Genomic DNA, 21714 nt, shown 5'->3' with positions numbered 1-21714 from the left:
TTTTCATTTTTTTGAAGCAAAGAATTTTGTTATTTCAGCTATCTAACTACATTAACAATGCAATGTAAACTTAACATCATTTTCTTTTCTTTTCTGATAAAAGAATGTTTTTTATTAGAGAATACTGAGAAAAATTACAAGAGAAAATTCAAATTGGCATTGCATGATTTCATACATGGGAAAGTCAACCTAGAAACCTATCTTATTCTAATTAGAGAATACAAGTGTCTTAATTGCACAAGTATAAGAAGTAGCCAATACTGCTCAGACCCTACTACCTCTACTAAAAATACTAAAAATATGTGATTATGTATAATCAAATTTTTGGGGGAATCACCTTAATTGCAAAAGCTTAACGTGATTACTCCATAAATGTTCAACACAAAAATAAGTCATAAAAAATGGTCTTCACTTGTTCTATATTTCACAAAAAAATCCCAGAAACAAAAATTGAAACTTTCCACTTGATTGGTGGGGGAAAAGTGAAATTAGGACTCGCCTTTGTCTTTTTGCTCATCTGGGTCTTGAGTTTCTGAAGAAAAAACGCAGCTTCTTCTATGCAATTTGGTTGTGGAAAACCCTAGATAGAAAAAGGGGGTGCATTGAGGAGTTTGAGTTGTTAGGTTGGCATGATCCAACGGTTAGTATCAATGTATCATGTAATTCAAGTTTTTTGACGGCTGTGATTAAAAAGATTGAATATTTATTTCAGGGATTATCAATTATTAAGGAAATATTGAATCATTATTCATTGGTAAGAAATGCGTTATCCTTTCTAGCGGGAAGAAACGGTTGGAGTGTTGTGACACTGCCAACAATGGTGTTGGCGTATGCTGCTACGCTTTCTTCCACTCTGTCGTTTCAAAAGTCTGTTCCTTTGAATTCTCAACGTTCAGGAACATCATTTGGTTCCTCTTTCCTATTCAGCAGAGAGAATGGTTCAGTTGTTCCGTCTCTTGTTGTGTGTCATGCTAAGAAGAAACTCAGTTTTATGGAGCAAATTCTGGATTACATTGAAGGTGGCTACTTTCTAAGCATAGCTCATCTTTATGTTTTGTTCTTAATCTTATAATCAATTTTCCGTTCAAAGTTCAGTTGCGGTTGTGATTTCGTCACGATCTTTGATATCGGAAAAAAAATTGCAATAAATTTGACTGATGTGGCCATAATTGCTGTTGCAATGTGATTAGGAAGCTCTAAAGTTCTTGATGATGTGGCTGCTATCACGGTCACGGACTGCTGTTTAAAACCTTGTTTCCTCCTTTTTGTTTCCACCTTGTTTTGCTGATTGCCTTTGATTTTCTGTTGATTTTCAGGGGGTCCCAAATTAAGGAAGTGGTATGGTGCACCTGATATCCTTGAAAAAGATGGTACTGCCATAGAAGATGATGAGGATGATTATCCAGGTGAGCAAATATGGCACAGTGATCCATAAATAGCAATGCTTATATTTGCACGGGAATCTTATTATCATTTGTTTTTAGCATTGGTGATTTTCTTTTGACACAAGTGTTTCTAAACAGAAGATGAAGTGAGGGATGCAGTGCTGGTAACAGATGGAGATAGTGAGACGGGTCAGGTCTGCTTGCCTTTTTTGTCAACTTTTTTTCAAGCCTAAAGCCTTGCTTGATAACTTGATGCATCAGAATCTTGAAATTCTGATTTCATATATATATATATATATATATATATATATTTTTTATAGATAGATATAACAGATGAAAATTACAATAAGTGGGGAGAAAAAAAGGAAGGGCCATAAGTGTCCAACTCCAAACTGCATGATTTATGATATACATCTTGACTAGATGATCCAATTCCATTCGACAATACATTGTCTTCTATCTTTTTTGTCAACAAGTCACCTCAAATTCTAAAATGTGTTGTATTCATAACCATGATTGATTTACATTATCAAGTGAATTCTGACTTTTTAGCCATATTTTCTGGCTTATGTAGATGGTGATATTGTCATTGATTGTGAAAAAAGCTCGAGTAAAGACATTGGTGAAGGATAAAAGGGTTGCACTTGAAGCCTTTGGAAGTTATGTTGAGGTGGGTGAAGTTAATTTGCAAAACCACTAGCATATAGTAACTGTTTATTGTTTGTTTGTAGTTCTGTCTATTTTTTAGTCTTATTATTGATCACATGATGCTTGTTGCAAAGTCAATGGCAGGAGATACAAGTGACAAACGATTCCTCAAGAAAGCCCTGAGAGGAGTTCGCACAATCATATGCCCAAATGTATGCACACCTTGCCGTGCCTCTCTAAACAAACTTGCTTTACTTCACAGAGGTTACAAATGTATCGACGTTTGTAAGCTCAATGAATCAAAGTCTATAAGAGATGGGACAGACAAATCTATTAATCTAATCCCCATAAACCGGATTTGCTAATTTCATAGTTTTTCCATAAAGTTCAGTTTTCTGTCAAGGCTATATTCTCTATGAGAAAATTAATAAAGCTTCTCGTGATGTACCTTTCAAATATAAGCTGCCATAAGTCATTGCTATTCAAAGGTTTTGATTTCATTGTAGATTCCCAGTTCACTTTAGCAAAATTAAAATTAGCAACTGAAGACTCTTTTTAGTTTATGAGTGGAAGATATTATTGACCCTTGTAATATGGAGAGTGAATTTCTCAGATCTGATTTTCATGGAATGACCAACAAAGAATCATTTACCACGGTCCTGATCAACTTAACAGTCAAGTATATAAGCACGTCTACTGCTGTTGTTTACTTGGAAAGGAGGGGATAGTCTTTTTTGGTATAAATCATATTCCAAGTAAAACATTTTCTTTTAATTGAAACAATTTACCTGTCCTTGAGTTTTTATCTTTTTATTTTTCCCCTATTTTGGGCAATAATGAGAAATGGCCTTCAAACAATTTTTCTGAAGAAATGTTTGAATCATTTTATTCTTTTCCAGGAGGGTTTTCTTTCTAGCGTTGGTAGCCTTCAAGGGGTACAACATGTAATCGTCTTATCTCAGGTACTTCCACCCCCAACCCCAATTACATTCTTTTTCACCTCAAACACAATCTTCCCTTTGTTTTAACAAAGTTGCAGTTGTCAGTTTATGGTGGTAAAAGTGGCTTTCAATCCATGATGAAAAGCAATGCAAAGAAACTGGCCGAGCAAGATGAATCAGTATTGAAGACATCAGGAATTCCTTACACCATAATTAGGACCGGTGCATTACTAGATGCACCTGGTGGGAAGCGAGGCTTTACCTTTGATGAGGTACAGACAAAAGGCCTTAATTTCTTCTTTTGATGAACAAAACAAGTTAAGACAAAGGGATGTTTCAAAGGATGCTCATGATCAATCCACCTTAGACATTCTTAAGTGCATATGCTATTGCTTACTGAAATTTCGGAAGCATTGGCAAATAGATACACTGCTCGGATCGTCATTTATCACTTTAACTTGAAATCTCCTAGACAAAAGCTGGTTCTGGCTATTTATAATATCGTAGCCAGGACTACTAATTTCATTTGATGTTCATTACAACAGGGTTGTGCAGCTAGAGGAAGTATTAGCAAAGAAGATGCTGCCTTTGTTTGTGTAGCAGCTTTGGATTGTGTCCCACAAACTGGATTCATATTTGAGGTGGCCAATGGGGATAACAAAGTTTCAGATTGGAAAGAATGTTTGGCCACATTGATGGAGGAAACAAGTCAAAAACTTCAGTGACTGTTGACAGGGAATGTGTATCCCCATTGAATTCTTTATGTGCAGAATGTATACCCAATGAGGAAGGAAAGCCTTGTGCTTTTCCTTACCTTAAAGTGATCAAAATTGTTGCTTTCAGGCTGTAACCGCATATTTTGATAACCATTGTTGATTAAAAGGCAAGAAATTCATGCTTTCTCTAATAGTAAGTGCTTTCATCCTATTGGGCCCCTTAGCTAGTAGATTTAAGATAAGTAAGCACATGCATGATATATGAGTTTGTATTTATTAATAACATTATTTTTACATGTTTGTGTGCTCAATATAGATTGTGTTCAATCCTTATAAGTTGTCCCTCTAGAAGTGATTAATCAAGTTGTGTTAATAATCTCAAACGAGTGAAAACAGAAGAACAGGGATAAGAGATCCATCTAGAGATGCAAGACAAAATAAAAACAAAACGGGGGCAGGGGACCACAAATTCATGTAAACTTGTAGATATTGATCCAAATGACTGTGCCTATTAGAGCAGGTGTTTTGGCATATTACTTGTAGCGAGACTAAAATCTTTTCTTCTTTAAATTATAAGAACCAAAATCTGAACTTTTATAATAGAGTTTCAAATCAAAATTGAAGTAAATTATATGAACATATATATATATATATATATATATATATATATATATATATATATATATTTTATATTATAATTTTTGTAAAATATTTTTCTTGGGATACTCTTGTCCCCTAGATCTCACCCTATAATAACATCTATTTGATTTTTTTTTAAAAATATTTTTCTTTGAAAGTTTTAAAAGCTAATAATAGAAATTTAAAACTACTCATTAACAATATTAAGAAACACACCCAAATATAAACTATTTTAAGAAGCCCATCATATATATTTTTTTAAAACAAAGCCAATCATATTAAAATAGACTAAAATATATCTATTTTTTTTATACTCTCATTAATTTCTTAAAGGAGGAGGATATAACATTCCTATATAAAAGGAAACACAATTATAATATGAACAATGCATAAAGGAGGATAATATAATTTATATTGAGTTTTGAATGTCATAACATTTTTCTTACTAAAAAACGCTATACAAGTTGCAATTGTTTATTGAAATGCATTTTATATTTTAGTGCACTATCCATTCTTTATACATTATTGGTATGAGTTTTATTTAGTTTATTCAGGGTTTACCTACCCCCTATGTCACTATATCTTCTTTTTACAAGTCCACATGATATATAATTTATAAAGACAAAAGCTTTTTAAAATGATACTTAAAATATCTTTTTTGGACAAGTGGCGCGTACATATGACGGTTATTTCAATTGGTTATCTTGTAAGATACATGGATTCTTTCCGAAAGAATCTAATGCTTTATTATATTCCAAAACTTATAAACAGCTAGATAGAAATCAAAGACTAAGTCAAAAGCGGAATCCGAAACCAGGATCAAAACAACAATACAAACTCGTTTGAACATAATCTCATATTAAATTTTAAATTAATTTATAAATGGAAGATATTTATATTTTTTTAACACTTCATGTGGATAGAAAAATGTAATGAAAACTTGTGGGGCTAAACCTCAATAAAATAATAACTTAAATCTGTTCAAGATTCTATAGAATACAAAGACGTGTGCAAAGATGCAATGGGGCTACTGTGTAAATTTATTAGGCAGTGGGTAAATAAGGAATTTTAATTCTAAAAAATGCGCCAATTCCCTGGCCCACACCGCTTAACATGTTAGTAATACTAGCCCCACCATTGTATTAAAGTTTTCCACTATAAACCAAACCTAGATAGATACAAATAAAATAAATACATGAAAGTTGTGCCACTTCCTTATAACTAGCCAAGATCTACTACTTAGAAAATGAGTAGAAAAATACATAGAAGATTCTCGAATGCTAATGTGACTGCTATACTCAACTCAACTCAACACTTTTTTCTTTTTTGTTTGAAAAGTCTTGAGTAGATCACATGGTAGACAAGACTTGAATACCACAAAGCTACATAATGTTGAAATCCACGTGATTCTTGCATTTCAGAGTCGCAAAGTCAGCTAGTTCATGATATTCAATTTGAAAACCAAAATGACTCATAATCATCAAATCAAACTTTCAAGTAAACATGAAGCCTATGCATAATCACTAAGGTGATTAAGAAATATAGAACAGATGTGTTAGAAGTAAATTTTTATTTATGTAATAACCTGCAATGACTTACATTGATCAAACAGTCATTGTGGCAAGCCAAAAGTGAAGAAACAACATTGACAAGTGGAGAAAAGATAAGAACAGAAAAACAGGCAAAGAAGAACCTCCTCTCTTCTCTTTGTTTATCCTTTTTTTCTTTTGCTGTCATAAACCTGTCCCTTCATCATGTCAAAACCTCTTGATTCTTCGCGGAGAGCCGTTTGAGGAACTCATAAGTTGTGATCATTGTTGTTGCAGACATTGACATTGAAGCCCATCTAGGTCCCAATCCTCTATAACAAGCCATCCAGCCACCTTCCCTAACCAGACTCCTTACTGTCTGCATGGCTGTCGGTCCGCGACGGCCGTTCTCATTGCCATCCAGGACTTGCAGTCTTGTCTTGATGGTATCCAGTGGCATGGTGATCAAAGCAGACATGCCACCAGCCACTGCTGCACTGACTCCCTGAACTGCCATCACAGTCTTTGTATCAGGCTTCAATGCACTATTAGCTGCACTATCATTTCCCTTGCACAAGTAGTACCCAACTCCACCCCAAACCATCCTTTGTGCAACAGAATATGAAGCCCACCAAACTGCATTAGAAGGGGCATAGGTCAAAATTGAGATCCCAAAACCCCTATACAAGCCCCTAAGGCCATCACTGCTCAAGATCTTCCTGAAGGCATCAATCCCGTTGATGTACCGAAGAGCCGAAGCCTTGGGATTTCCGGAATCAGAAACACCTTGAACCATCAACCTCTGGCTCACAACATCAACAGGGGTCCACACAAGCTGAGCTGCCATGGCTGCACTCAAGCCAGCAGCTGCATTGGCAACTGCAGCAGCAGTTGGTTCAGCAAGACCAAACCTAACAGTGGCAGTGCCCACATTGCTCTTCGTAACCTCTAATGCAGCCATGTAAAGAGCCCTAGCAGGGATTGTGCCCATCAAAGAAGTCCCAAACCCGCGGTACAATGCTCTAAAACCCTCACCCCTAATCAATGAAAATGCAGTGTTGATGCAAGAAACTTTGGACTGAGCCACTTGCTGCCTAGTCTTCAACACAACAACCGGGTAAAGAGCTGCAGAAACCCCAGAGAAAAGAGCAGCACCAAGGAAGAAAAACTTGGATTTATCAAGCATTTGCCAATCAATCTCACCTGGAACATGAACCTCTTCACTAGATTCATCTTCTGCCACACTCATGCTCATTTCCCCCACTTTCTCCAACAAAGTTTTAAATTGCGATCACAGTTTTATCCTATTCCTTGATATTAAGGAAAATTGCAGACAAATGTGACCGAGTGCGGTCGCAATTACCGTCAATCAGTCATAGGCACTCCAAAAAACAAAAATCCTGTTTTTCAAATCCTTGTTCTCTACCACCCCAACAAAAACCCAGAATCAAAATCTGATAATTCCTTCAAAAACACCCTCCGATCCTCACCATCTACAACCCTAACTGTACAAACTTTGCAAACCCAGCAAAGAGAATTGTAAAATAAAGGAAATACAAAAAAAAAAACAAAAAATTAAACAAAGAAAAGAAACAAAATTCTAGCTGTACAATTTGCAAATTACAATCAGTGTTACGAAATTGGGAGGGAAATAGCACTAGGGTTTATGGGAACGAAGTCGGTGGTTTTTTTTCCTCTTGTGGAACCAGGTTTTGGATCGAACGTGTGATGCGACGAATAGATCTAGCATTTCTAAATCAACAAAGGGGGTGTCGCAAACGATTCATACCGGAAAAGTGATCAAAATCGGGGCCGGCGAAGGGAAGTTTGAAGCTTGCCGGAAAACTGGAGGCACCCATCGGCATCAGAGAGGCATATATAGATAAAGAGTTCAGAGCATCATCGATAAACAGTGTTATGTGAGAGAGAAAGAAAGGGAGAGGAGGGTGACTTGAATGAGAGGTGGATTTGTAGGCGGGAGAAGGAGCCGGACACTGACACGTGTCGGTTACGGATTAGGGGCATGTGTACGTTTGTTTGTTAGGGCGTTTTTTATTGTTTTTGTTGTTGGTTTGTCAGAAGTGTTGTCCGAGAAAGTTAGTGACATGGCAATCCTTATCCAGTGTTGGCTCGAGATTTGTTCTCCTGTGACGCGTACCACAGTATCATGTGACTATGTTTGTTTTGTTCAGCATAATAATAATAATATTAAATGTCTGATCCTGCCTTTGTTGTCACATGATGTTGGAATAAAATGACAAGTGTGTGACTGTGTCTGTATGATCTAGGGAGTCTTTAATAAGTAAGTTTTCATAGTAGTACTTTACGTATAAAATTTGTATTGATGCGAAGATTAAGAACCGTTTTAAATGGTGGAGATTTGTGCAGTTTGGAAATTAATTACTGCAAAAAAGATGTTTGATAGAGAAGTTTAAAAAAAAAAATTTAAACCGTGGGATCGAAATTTTAATTTTATTATAGTCTTTTGATTTTATTTAATATAGTTACTAATAATCATTAATTAAATTTCTTTATATTTAACTTTAATGAAGGATTAAATTAATTCTATTAATGCTGTTTAAAATGATTTATAATATTTTACTTTAACTATTAATTAGAGATATAAATCAATATATATATATATATATATATATATATATATATATATATATATATATATATATATATATATATATATATATATATATATATATATATATATATACTTGAGTCTATTTTTTTTTTAAATTTAATTACTGCTAGGTGGTTTTTTTCCAAGTAGGATCCGGGGTGACCGTTGCCGCACCATACAAATAGGTGAAAGTAAGGCTAGAGAGGGTGATGCACATCCCTATTGAGAAGAGCCAGGTGAAAAATCTGTTATTGAGAGGGAAGGAGTCCACTTACCAGCAAGAAACAAACATGAAACGAATCATAGTGTGTTACTAAGAAGGAATCTGAGTGTTAACTAATTGACAATTACATTAATTTGTTTATAGTGTGTTACTAAGAAGGAATCTGAGTGTTAACTAATTGACAATTACATTAATTTGTTTAAGTAGTAAAATACTTAAAAGTTTAAACGTCGAATTTGCATATACTTTGTTCGTATTCATCGGTGTATATTTCAATTTTTTAGTAAGAGAAGAGTAAAAGAAATGAATAATTATAAATGTAAAATTTGAAGAAAGTTAAGAATAATAAAGATAAGGAATTTAAAATAGAAGATAAAAAAATATAAAAGATAAGATAAAGATTTAAAGTAAAAAATGATAAAGATAGAAGATAATGCGTTTGAATGCTTAAATGTAAATTCAAAATTTAAAATATGTTGAGGTCTAACATATCTAACTACCCTTGATCCAATGTTAAGGTGCTTTTCTATTGAATGTTATTCCAATTTCCACCTACATATAATAAGATACTTAACCTTGATCCCTCGCGATGAATAACCTAATTTATTTATTCCTTCTCCGAAATCCCCCTTTGCATAGATAAAAAATGGTAATTTGCATGAAGTGTGGAGATGTATGTATAGGCAAAACAAGATCACTCTATTCCTAGCAATGATTCGTTCATATGCCATTTTCCAATCCTTTAGAAATTATTATTTTTCAATGTCTAATCCCTAAACAAATGCGTGAATGATCAACCGTACAATACAATAAAGCACATGAAAGAAATAATAAAAATTGACATTACATTCAATAAATAGTAAGAAAATATTACATTAGAAGGGTATTGGTTGTTAGACTCTCAACAATGTGAGTTTAGTCTCTCATTGTCATGAGAGAATTTACACTTTAGGGCTGATATGGATAGAAGAAAAAGAAAGAGAAAGGGAAATGACTATAGAAAGAGGGTTCCCCTATCAGAAATGTCTAGAATTTGGATGTATTTATTAGAGAGTTCTCTAAATCTTGGTGTGTCTTTCCCCATCTTACTCCTTTTATAGGCCTAAGATAACTTAAAATCTACGCGAAGTCATGCTAATCGCGCCCTTCTAGGCTTAGTGGGACAATCACGTGTTGAGTGCGATAACGTCTGGACTTAGCGAGGCGATCATGCGCTTAGCGTAGGATTCATGCTAAGCGCCTTTGGGCTTCTTTGTGGGCTTTCTTTGCGTTAAGTTTGAGCTTGAACGTTAAGCGAGGTGGTGCGCTAAGCCTGGCTTGTGCGTAAAGTGAGCCGTCCCCATCTTCAACTTTTTTCTTTAAGGTTTTTTCTTAAGTTTTTACATTAATTTTCCTAAAAAACACTTGGAATTTACTTCTCATGAATCTCACTAGTAAAAAGTTAACATAATATTAAATTTCTTATTATTTTATTAAAAAAAAATTCACATTTATCACTAGTATATTGGTCTGAGTAAATAACGGCTAGAACAGCTTCTCTGGGACATGGATTCCTAGCCACCAAACTCAGCTTTCCCCTCATGTCCTTCAACCATTCATCCTTATTCTTGTTTGCATGCCATTTCCTTATGGTGTTTATAACTTTTCCCCACTATTTCATTTCCATCTCTTGTTTGGAATTGCTCATATCGTAAGTGATCTCTCATACGTACCTTCAAACAAATTAATAAATTATGCTCATCATTAATTAATTGAAGTATTTGAATGTTGTTTAAACAAGTTAAAGAAGGTTAAATTATTATTATATCATCGACTAACGAATTAAAAAGGAGCTAGCATACTATTACGACTCAATTAAATTAATGTTGAATAAAATAGTAAAAATAATACTTCCATAATCAAGAGAAAATTCTTAAAATTGTTATGAGTTGTGGCGACAAAAATCCTAATTATTTGATTTTTTTCCACATGTTTTTATATTAAATAAAAGCTTTATTCAGTTCAATTTAATTGTTCAATGGTTGGTTGAATTGTTAGAGGTGCCAAATGAGTCAATCTACCATAACGAACCCATCCTTAATAGTTAGATTGAGTTAAACTCATTTTTTTATTGTCTTGGAAATGATCTAAACCCAAAACCCTTGATGGCTTGGAGGTTAAGTTCAATTGACTTATGTTGATGGATTGACAACCGTACCAATTCATCTTAAGTAATAAAGTTTAAATGAAAGTTTGAGTATCGTATTTACAAGGACTTTGTTTGTACTTATAGATGAATATTTAATTAGTAAAAAGAGCTAAAAAAAATTGATTTGAAAAGGTTACGAGAAAAATAATAATTTAAGTTGATAGAAAATTAAATCAAATAAGAGAAGAAATTAAACAAGAATTTAAATTAATTAAAGACAAAAAAAATTAGAGAACCCACTAATATTGTAAAAGTAAATTCAGAAGATGAGAATGTTGGAAACTTAATTTATCTATTTTCTCTCCCAAATCCATTTGCTGAGCTAAAATAGTAAATTGCATTAAGAAAGGATATAGATGTGTAACAGACTAAACAAAAATTAGCATATTCCTAGTAATGTCTTTATTTAGATATCATTTTTCAGTTCTATTACAAAATAACGTTTCCCAACCCTACTCCTAAAATTACCGTGAAAATAGGTGATCAAGACACAAATAATAATATTAAGCACATAAAAGATAATACAAATTTAATATTCATAAATAGATAAAAAGATAAATTATATTAAGAGTAGTTGACTGTCAAGTTTTCAACAAAAGGGGTTTAGCTTATCATTGCCATGAAAACTTTATAATTGCAAGAGAGAAATATTTAGTAAAGGGGAAAAAATAAGAAAGAGAATGAAGGGAAGAAATGACTCTTAATGTTTGCTTCTACTTCTTTTAGTCTTTGTCTTCTATAAGAAATTATATTCTCTTAGAATTTTTATATATTTTTTCTTACTCTCTCTTCTTCGTTGTGCCGATTAAGTGGGCTTGTTAATTAACATGCTTTTCTTAATTAGTCTTATTTTTCTTAATTATCTCTGCTTTCTTGAATTATCATATTTTTTGGACTTTATTTTACTTATTAAGCATCATAAATTCACCACTTTTAATATTCGATGTACAAAAACTTTAATTTAACAATTATTTGTTCAAAAAGAAACAATTAGAAAAGAAAAATTACAAATTCTTATATAATTTAACCCCAAAATATATTCATAATTAACAATTATCAACCTGTTAAAATTATAAAAAGATTAAAAATAACTCGAGTTAACTCATCAAAATATAGAAAATAAAAAACATAAAACACTATTATATACGTCAACAATCAACTACAAAATCAAATACAAATAAATTATATTGCTAGTATGATAAACCATCCAAAAATTTTAATTTGAAAATTAAAAAAAAAAAGAAAACTAATAAATCCTAATATGATTGATCAACCTAACCCAGCGTGTTGTTGATCCATTATATAGCTGAGTTGTATTGGATTGAGTTACGTAGGTTGGTAGTTTTAATCATGTAACCCAACAACCTAGCTAACCCATTTAGAGAATCTTCAGTATGTCAGTTATTTGTTTTATATGATCAGACCAAACTAAGTCAACTACAAGATTCTGTTTTTTCTTCTTCTATGAATCTCTCAGATTTTCAGAGTACTAAGTAAATGCTCATTTAGAAAAAATGCTCTCATGTTAGTGAGGAGTTTTATCAGACCATGAGAGAAGAGAAGAGACTGCTGTTGACATATTTCATTTAAATTTTATTAATCAGCCTCTTTGATTCTTATTTTTTGCCTAATCTTTTTATTTCTTTCTCATTTTCCTTTTTTTTTTTAAGTGATTAGCGAAGGTTTGGGGATTTCTTTTGCCACGACTCATGAGTGTAATAGAGTTGATGAGAAGTATGATACGGGCACGGGGGATTAGTATGGATTTATGTTTCTGAAATGTTGAGGTTTTCTCTAGATAATCATGAATTCAGATTTCTCTATACATTGGCCATCATCCTATCTTGAATGTGTGATGTTAAAGTAATGATATTATGTTCTATTGATCTTTTCAGGTTATTAGGCTCCATGAGGAGTTCTTCCTTCTAGGGGAAGTTACAAAAGTTATCAAATTTGTTGATGAGGTGCTGATGAAATGTTGTGGGTGAATTGAAGTGGTCGGTTTTGGGTGTCCTCTTTTGGCATGAATTTGTAGATATGTTTGGGAGAGGGGTCACATATTGTAAATGACTTTATATCAATTATGTGTTGCGCATGGGATTGAAGATATTTTGGAGGTAAATAGATGGGACTGAAGTGGCTTACTGACAGCAAACCAAAGCAGAAGAATATAACAATGGCAGATTCCAGAGAAAATGTGTAGAGTGAAAAATCATTTTTTAATGTAATTTTGCTAGCTCTTCTCTACTATGGTGCATCTATTTGATGCTGTAAATGGTGTGATTGTTGATAATCTTATAATAGGGAATGCAAAGTATAATTTTGAATGGTACATGTCAGTGAAACTTACTGAAAATGTTTTAATTATATTGCCTATCTAACTTTCCTAGCAAGTCCCAATTGCAATTATTGTGCCTTGGGACTGGAAATTTACAGGGTAAATTAGAGTTCATGTTCTATTTGATATGCCAGTAAAAACTATACAGCAGCATGTGTTGGTATTAAACTCTCTTTTTCATTAGTATAGCAGCTTGGACATTTATTAATTAATCTCGGGTGCAAAGCAAAACAGTTGGAACTTCATGTTATTAAACAAATTGATTGGAAATATTTTTGGTGTAATTTTGAGGTGTAAAAGCCTGCTTTGTATGAAGAGTAGCTCATTGTGCAGTTAAAGTCTTTTATATATCAGAAGTCTGCAAGTTTGGGAGTTTGATGCAGCAACAGACCATGCATTTATAGGATAATTGGTTGTGGTTAATTTTTTAGTGGGAAACTGATTGTGTTTTTTTGGTTTTGTTGTTAGTCTCGAATTTGTATAGGAGGTTTTCTTCGTTTAGCATATTAGGGGCTTGGATCCAACACATGGGCTTTTGTTTTTTAATCATCGGATGTGATGCATATCATGCTTGGCCTTATAAAGATGGCTATTACAAAGATGACTATTCATTTAACAATTTATTTACATTTGAATTTGATTCCTTTAAATATTATCTCGGATTTAAGTTTCATGCATGGATGAAAAAAAATATAAATAAAAAGGAAGCTAACCACATTGCTGATGGATATTATTTGAAAGATATAAATATTCTGACAACGTTGGATTAGAACACTAGTTTTATATAGCCTCAACTGATAGTTTTGATCTTTGAGATTTTTTCTTTCCTGAAGGAATCTTTGAGATCCTATGGAGTATGGACCGTGCAAATAAATACTTATAAAATTATGGTGGTTAATTTTTAAGTGTTATTTATTAATTAGTATTATACTTTTTAACAAAAATATTCTATCTTCTTTTTATATATAGTTTTTATTGTGAAGATAATTATAATTTTTTAGATAAACTATCTAATTATCATTTTTTAAATAGTCTTTTCCTTTATGATTATTATTGCTATTTTAAAAACTATAAATAATTACATTTGCATTTAAATGTTTTTATTAGTCTCCTATTTGTATTGATTTGATTATAATTGATTTGTAATTTAATTAAAGACTATTTATTAACAAATGAGATAAACTTACAAAATTATGAAGATATTTATTTTTAAATCGGAGAGATTTATATTATTACTTCCTTCAAATACTGGTCAGCAATACAAGTAGGATATACCTCAAAATCATGAACGCTAGCGTAACCTGTAGATATTCTAGCTAAGGAATGGGCAACTAGATTTGTAATCCGGTAAGGACTTGAACAAATTAAGTTTTACCATGACAGACATAAATTCAGTAAAGCTTTCTACCTGATAATAGATGGGATGAATCTTGTGCCACAAGCATGCATTAGGGGTGTTTCTGCTGAAAGAAACTTCAGACTTGTGAAAATTAATAACCTGCCCCGATTCAAATTCCTAACACTTAATAGAGGTGATCGATGTATTTTTCTATATATGATCCTTCCACTAATGCCATGTATGGATCTGCGTTGCTAGAATAAAAACGCACGCATTAGATGTGGAAAACTTGAGCTTAAAAAATAAGCTTATGCATCGAAGAGAAAAGTGACGTGATTTTGATGAAAATTTGTAAAATTTCTTTGAAATATAAAACTTATCAATTAACATATTGTTTACTGTTTTGATTTAGAATTTTGACTTAATTAAGACTTATCAAGTTAGACTATTTAACACGTGCGTTGTATATCTGATAAAATTGGGTTGTGGTTTTTTCATAAGTCATCTGATAAAATTAATTTGAAGTTTTGGTTACGTAAGTACAGATTCATTTGAGCTAGCTAGCTAGCTATGTATACCCTTAGTTGCATATGTACAGTTTTGTTAAGGGAGACTACATTAATAGTAACAATATTCAACACTTATTGTATTTAAAAATCTCTATTTACTGAGTCATATTTTTATAGAACAAATGGAAACGATTGGAGAAGTAGTCAGCATCAGTATACAAGATTTATTCTGTCAAAAAAAAAAAAAAAACAGTTCAAGATTTAAGTTCTAAGCATTAAAATTTAAAACCAACCTTTGCACTATCATGCTAACGTACCTTTCCTCACAATTAACTAAGAAGCCGTCCCCTCTTACTGTCATGTACCATTTCACAAACTGAATTATCATCTCCAAAGTTATCTTATTTTCGACCGTACGTGGAACTATCAGTTATCACTAGTAGCATAACTCTCCAAAGAAATTATAAAATATATATTATACATATGTTCTTTAATTTAAACCATTATTTTTTACACACTCATCAGAAGGATACTATTTTAAATATAAATTTTATATATATATATATATATATATATATATATATATATATATATTATGGCATATAATTTTATACAGATATGAAGTATGAAAATCCCTAGACAAAGTACAGAGTTCAAAACTACAAAATTATTTATATACCCAACAAAGCATTATACAATAATATGAAAGTTGAAAAATCAAATCTGCTATGAGACGTACACTAAAGACAAATTTGTTTATTTATGTATGATTAATAATATTGCTTAACAATGTAAAATAGTCCACAAGTAAGGAAGGTTGATATGCGATGCATGGCCTGATGGATGAGCAGAACTAGGTTGCATCTTCTCCTGTACTTTGTTTTGGATCTTCTTGTTTACTTTGGTTTTGATCTTCTCCTTGTTCAGTTTGTTTTTTATTCCGGCATTTAGTGACAATCCAAAAAAGTAGGCGTAGGGAGAGGAAAATTACGACGATTCCTAGAAGTATGATCCAAATAAAAATAACGACTCCAACCATGCTGAATAATGAATTATCCCAAACGTCGTTTGGGGTGACCATTTGCAAACCATATAAGTAGGTAAGGGTGAGGGCAGTGAGGGTGATGCACATGCATATTGAGAAGAACCAGATGAAGAATCGGTTATTAAGAGGGAGTCCACTCACAAGCAAGAGACAAACAGCTAAAGATGAAGCAAAACATATTGTGTTACAATAAAGGAAGCTGTTGTAGGTGTCTGCTTTAAGAACAGATAGGACAGCTTCTCCAGGGCATGGAACCGTAATGTTTTTGCTTGTATCTGGACATGTGATTTCTCCAGTTTCACTTGCTGGCCTAATGCCACCTGGTGGATTAATAGCACTCTGAAAGGTCATAGTTGCAATTACGGTAGCCAGCAAACTTAGGTTACCCCTCATGTCCTTCAACCATTCATCCTTTTTCTTGTGTGCCTTCAATTTCTTCTTTTGTTTGGAATTGCTCATCATAACTGATCTCTTCTACCTTCAAGCAAATTATAATCAATTCTCACAAAACAAAAATGAGATTGAAATTAACTAGCAAGTATATTCTTGATTTGTATTAAACAGAGTAAAATATGAAAAATATTCAAATAAAAAATTAAGAAAAATTAATTTAATTCGTTGAATATTAATTTACAGTAATAAAAGTACAAGCTTTTTTTAATCTTCCCATTTTAAGAATATTCAATCATGGATTTTTGAAATTACAAAAAAAGAACATAAAACTCAATCTAGTTGATTAATCCAACCCAACCCGTTATTGATCCATTAGATAAGTGGGTTGAATTATTTAGGTTGATGGGCTCAAAGCTGTTTCAACTTTCAAACTCAATTTATAAGTATACTTGATTTTGTGATAACATTTGATTACTTTCAAAAAGTATGTGTGCACATTAAAATTTAGATTGAAAATTTAGTTTTACAGAATATTTTTGCACACAACACATAATCCATTAGGATGATAAAATCTTACGTACCTTCGCTTGCTTTTGTATGATAGCTCAATTGCTCAACTGCTCAAGATGCTATGTATTTGCCTTTTGCGACAGAATCCAAGTAAAGGCAGGAATATAAGTGCAAAATTATTAGCTCAAGGGAACGATGAATTGTGCTTTTGAAGCCAGGAATACCACACATATATATAGCAAAATTTTTCATAAGCCAAGGGTATGATAGGAAGTTTGTAAAACTTCAAATCCATCTAGATGGAGTTGGATTATAATTAATTGGTTGCGATAAAATAATTTAATGATTTATGATGATAAAATGTTTGAATATATTAATTGGAAAGTGACTTAGTGGCATGGAGCTAATTATGGCCTGTAGTGGCATTGGAAAGTGGCTGTAGTGGCATGGAGAATAATTGGAAATTGAATATATTTCATGTCTGAGCACTTGCTTTCGTATAATAAATTGCTTCTTGCTATCAATGTAATATCCCATTTTTTAAAAATAAATTTTAAAAAAAACTTTTTAGTAATAAATAAATAAATATAAAGCAAATAATAGGCTGAGTACCCTAAGTATAAATAACTATGTTAAGTTAGCTGTCTCCTCTTGGTCTTATTTTCGTTTTTTCCTTTTTCCTCTCAAAACCCTTTCTTTTTCCCGCAACCAACAAAACCTGTCTCAGAAAAACGAGGATCCCAGACTCATTCACCGTTGGATCATCGTGAAATTTGAGTACCACGTTCGTAACCCAATTTCAAACATTCTCACCGTTGGGAATTTTAAAATCATGTCTGAACTTATAGGAAAACCCTTCGCATTGTAGCCTTTTATTTTCCTGCAGAAACCCAAAATTGTCTTGGTAAAACTACGATCCCGATTTCGTTAACCGTTGGATTTTCATGAAATTTGGATATGTTGTTCTAAATTCAATTGCGCACACTTTCAATGTTGGGATTTGCAAGATAATATTCGTGGAGGGAGAAAAAGGAATCGCATTAAGACAGTACAAGTGGAGGCTTCAATCTCTTCTCCGTCTCTCTTATGTTTGAGAATTCTATCGGAGCAGTCGGAGGAATAACTGGAGGAATCTCAGGGAACCGTTAGAGATGCTGCTATCGCTGACTGAAGACACGTGAGTCCGCTCAGAGGTAAGGATGACTTATTCACAATTGGGGATTAGTGAGAACATGTGTAGGGATCCTTAAAGATATCAATTGGAATGAGTTTTGGGGTGTTTTTGCAATTTTTATTTTATCCTTATAATTATTACAGTGAATTATATATGTTTGATAGACCAATTGTTGTGAAATTGATATGCTATTGTGTTGAACGTGAACCCTATAAATCGAGCATTTTTCTAATTAATATGAATTGATGAAATAAAGTAAGAAGAAATTTAGAGAGATATATTGATTTTGTATTTTCTCTTTTTCTTGCTTTTTAGGTATTTATATATAATTTAAAAAACTAATATCATAATTAAAATTGACCAAAGTGTTCATATAATTATTTAGAATTTGTGCACTGAAAGCTTACTTTGAAATTTGTGATTCAATATGATGTATGCTAGTTTATATATAAAAGTAATTATTTATATTAATAATTTACGTAAATAATATTGTAGAGTGTTATAGTATGATTCCAAAAATTATTAATTGTTGGAGTTTGAGAATATTATGGTTAAATTTGATGAACATGTGTATGTTGTACCTTATGAATATCATTAGAAATGTTATGAGATGGTTGTTGTGATGTTATGAGATGTTAAAATGTGGACATGATATTCGATTGTGAATAAGTGGATGTGTTTAACACTTGATGTTACATTAATTATATTGTGAACTATGAATTATACAATAACTCGACCAGTGTTTATGTGCAGTGTTAAAGAGAAAGTGTAGGTTCCTAGTTAGGAACCAGTGTTAAATTGAAGCGCAATTGTGTAAAACATGTTTGAAACATGAGTGTGAGGTCGTGGTATTGTATAATTCATGAGTAGTGCTTATAAATGAAATATGTGATGAATTGTGGAATAATATGTTGCCTTGAGATTATAATATTGTTATTGAGATTGAGTAAAAGTGTAAAGTAGAACAGATGTTGAATTGTGAGATACGTGAAAACATCTGATGGTGGATTGTGACATTATGAGATGTGAAATTGTGAATGAGTTTTGGTCGTGAATAAGTGTGTGATTAACTCTTGATGTGACATTATTGGTGTTGTAAGCTGTGAATTGTACAATAACCCGACCAATGTTATCTTGAGAAAAGTGTAAATGCGCAGTGTTAAAGAGAAAGTGTAGGTTTCCTATTTAGGAACCAGTGTTAAAGAGGAAGTGTAGGTTTCCTATTTAGGAACCAGTGTTAAATTGTAACACAATATGTTGTACGTGTTTAACACACGAGTGTGAGGTCATGAGTATTGTATAATTCACGAGCAGTGTCTGTGTGCTAAAATGATTTTAGGGGTTGGACCTGAATCAGGAGGGAGAGGCCCTAACGGACTCTTCGGAATATAGGCCTTGGAGGTCACTGAGTTTGAGTGCTCCTTTAAGCCTATGCTGATCCCATATGGTTGGAGCATTTTCGCAAAATATCGTGACCCTGACTGGTCTCCCTATGATCTTACTTAGTGAGAGTGACTTGACAAACCCATTGTGTAGTGTGTCTTGTTATGTACTCCTAAGCGTCCTAGCGTGGTTTTTCACTGACATGGTACCACATTGCATATAGGCTTGAGTCTTAGCATAACTGTCTCATGCGCTTGCTAATTGTTTATTATGAAATTGAGGTGTTATTATATCTTGATCAGAGCGTGTGATTCTTGTGTAATGTGATTGATGATTGAAAAGTGCGATTAATAGATGAAAATTGAACTTTGAATGACAAAGTGGTGGAATTACATGAATTACGTGTAAGTAAGTTTTATTTGATTTATATGATATGCATAACTAGTTGTCTTATTTCTCTATTAGTCACGAATGTGATAACTCACTCCCGGTTTGTTGTTTGTGTTTGGATCCAGTGATAATTTTGAACTTTGTGTTCAGGGGAACAGATGACTAGATGAACTGAATATTATGCTGAAGGACGTCGGGACACAACGCTCTGATAAGATGTGACATTGTGATATAATTTTTTATATTAATTTTATGATGTTAGTCTATTTTATTTCACCTCACTGATTTAACAAAATATTTTTGTAAATTTTAACGACCTTATTTTGAGTCGAACATGTTTTTAATAAGTTTTATTTGATAATTAAAATGAATGGTAGAGGATGTCACATTCAAAAATGTGGATGAGCTAACACACACCCATGGTAATTTGATTGGAGAGAGATAAAGCTTTTAATTGATAAGACATTATTGGAGGCTATCATTATTAGAAGATGCCAATTCTGTTGTTGTGGATGTGCTGGCTGGTAGGGTGACTGAGACTCAGAAATGAACGTGGATCATCTCTCCTTTTTGGCTTGATTAGAGCCTATATATATATAGGCAATGATGATCTTTGTCTCGTACCGTCTGTTTGCTTCTTCTGTTTGTTTGTTTTTCTCTTTTACTGCCTTAAAAAAAAAAAAAACTAGCGGTTATATACCAATTATATTATTCAATCGGATACTCTAGCTGATATATAGATTTACAGATATCATTGTTGATATACTAATTTGCATTCCAAATTTAATGAAGGCCCCTTATTATTTTTTGCATATGGCCTTGAAGTTTCAAAATTAACTCACCCCACAGATGCATTCTTCACTTGCTTAAGGTCCTTTTGTCTTCATTGTTTAGAAAAATTCTTCTACAGATGTATAGCACCAAACTTGTGTGGAAGACCAGGCATTACCTCTTTCATTGCTGGTACGAGACCTTGCACAATTTACAACAAGTGTCAACTCAATTTTTAAACTTTGCAACTTGGTGTTGTCCAAATGGTCGTAATTAAAACTTTGACACTTAATGTAATGAGTTGTCTTTCTTTTTCAAACAAAGCCTAAAGAAAGCTCTGTCGTGGCTTTGGAGGAGGTCGATGTGCACCGCCTTCATTAATTGCAGAGCGCGGGAGGAGAAACAACCCTCAAGTCAAAATTGGGTAAGACATGAATCTTCACTCATTGGGTCACCCGAGAGCTAAAAGAAAATACTAAAATTTTACTGTCAATTTAGACAATCATTTTTCTTCTAAAAATTTAATATTTGATAGAATAATATATATATAAAAGATAATATAAATTTCTTATGTTTTGTAAAGAAAAAAGAAAATGAGAAAAGAAGAAAAACTTTAAAATTTAAATTGAAAGAAAAATGAAAGGAAAGAAAATTTTAAAATTTTATTTCTTGAAGTCACTTTTTCTTTTAGTTTTCCTTTCATTTTTTCTTCATTTAAATAAAAAATGCATCATCATATTTTATATATATATATATATATATATATATATATATATATATTATTTTTTTTCAATTTTCTTTTCTTTCATTTTCACTCCTTTCAAATAGACCCTTAAACACCGATATGTCACTATGTATTCAATTTAATTTTATTCTCAACAAAAGATTAATAATAAAACTAAATTCTCATAACATTTACAAATATCAGGACCAAATTAGTGATTTTCATCTTGTAGAGATG

The 21714-nt window shown here is 32.5% G+C and overlaps 3 protein-coding genes and 1 long non-coding RNA gene across 5 annotated transcripts; 2 read left to right on the top strand and 2 right to left on the bottom strand.

Annotated features, from left to right (window-relative positions):
- Nucleotides 1–460: 460 nt before the first annotated feature.
- Nucleotides 461–3986, top strand: LOC114418150. The gene is made up of 9 exons (XM_028383341.1): nt 461–640; nt 713–1019; nt 1317–1406; nt 1524–1579; nt 1960–2055; nt 2168–2245; nt 2933–2995; nt 3073–3246; nt 3520–3986. The coding sequence occupies exons 2-9, from the start codon at nt 818–820 to the stop codon at nt 3697–3699; spliced, it is 939 nt and encodes a 312-aa protein (XP_028239142.1). The 5' UTR covers nt 461–640; nt 713–817; the 3' UTR covers nt 3700–3986.
- Nucleotides 3987–5882: 1896 nt separating this feature from the next.
- On the bottom strand, nt 5883–7812 carry LOC114418149 (solute carrier family 25 member 44-like). Its single transcript, XM_028383340.1, has one exon. It carries the CDS (start codon nt 7111–7113, stop codon nt 6082–6084), a length of 1032 nt encoding a protein of 343 aa, XP_028239141.1. The 5' UTR covers nt 7114–7812; the 3' UTR covers nt 5883–6081.
- Nucleotides 7813–15732: 7920 nt separating this feature from the next.
- LOC114418148 lies at nt 15733–17253 on the bottom strand. 2 transcript variants are annotated; one of them, XM_028383339.1, is made up of 2 exons: nt 17107–17253; nt 15733–16596 (listed from the first exon to the last, which is right to left on the bottom strand). In XM_028383339.1, the coding sequence occupies exon 2, from the start codon at nt 16592–16594 to the stop codon at nt 15941–15943; it is 654 nt and encodes a 217-aa protein (XP_028239140.1). In that variant the 5' UTR covers nt 16595–16596; nt 17107–17253; the 3' UTR covers nt 15733–15940. The 2 variants fall into 2 exon arrangements, with proteins under 2 accessions (XP_028239140.1, XP_028239139.1); XM_028383338.1 differs by having other exon boundaries at nt 15733–16610; nt 17107–17252.
- Nucleotides 17254–18176: 923 nt separating this feature from the next.
- Nucleotides 18177–20794, top strand: LOC114417736. Its single transcript, XR_003667902.1, has 2 exons — nt 18177–18228; nt 20108–20794. It is a non-coding gene; the product is annotated as an uncharacterized LOC114417736 (long non-coding RNA).
- Nucleotides 20795–21714: the final 920 nt, after the last annotated feature.

The sequence above is a fragment of the Glycine soja genome, chromosome 7 (genome assembly GCF_004193775.1).
Source record: "Glycine soja cultivar W05 chromosome 7, ASM419377v2, whole genome shotgun sequence".
Lineage (NCBI taxonomy): Eukaryota > Viridiplantae > Streptophyta > Magnoliopsida > Fabales > Fabaceae > Glycine > Glycine soja.
This window is presented reverse-complemented; position numbering and strand designations above follow the sequence as displayed.

What these genes read in the sequence shown, in the direction of transcription:
- LOC114418150 (XM_028383341.1), top strand. Translation starts at nt 818, where the DNA reads ATGGTGTTGGCGTATGCTGCTACGCTTTCTTCCACTCTGTCGTTTCAA. An exon ending in CCTTTGGAAGTTATGTTGAG is followed by an intron (nt 2,056 to 2,167) that starts GTGGGTGAAGTT and finishes CTTGTTGCAAAG; the next exon opens with TCAATGGCAGGAGATACAAG. An exon ending in ATGTAATCGTCTTATCTCAG is followed by an intron (nt 2,996 to 3,072) that starts GTACTTCCACCC and finishes ACAAAGTTGCAG; the next exon opens with TTGTCAGTTTATGGTGGTAA.
- LOC114418149 (XM_028383340.1), bottom strand. Translation starts at nt 7,113, where the DNA reads ATGAGCATGAGTGTGGCAGAAGATGAATCTAGTGAAGAGGTTCATGTT.
- LOC114418148 (XM_028383339.1), bottom strand. Translation starts at nt 16,594, where the DNA reads ATGATGAGCAATTCCAAACAAAAGAAGAAATTGAAGGCACACAAGAAA.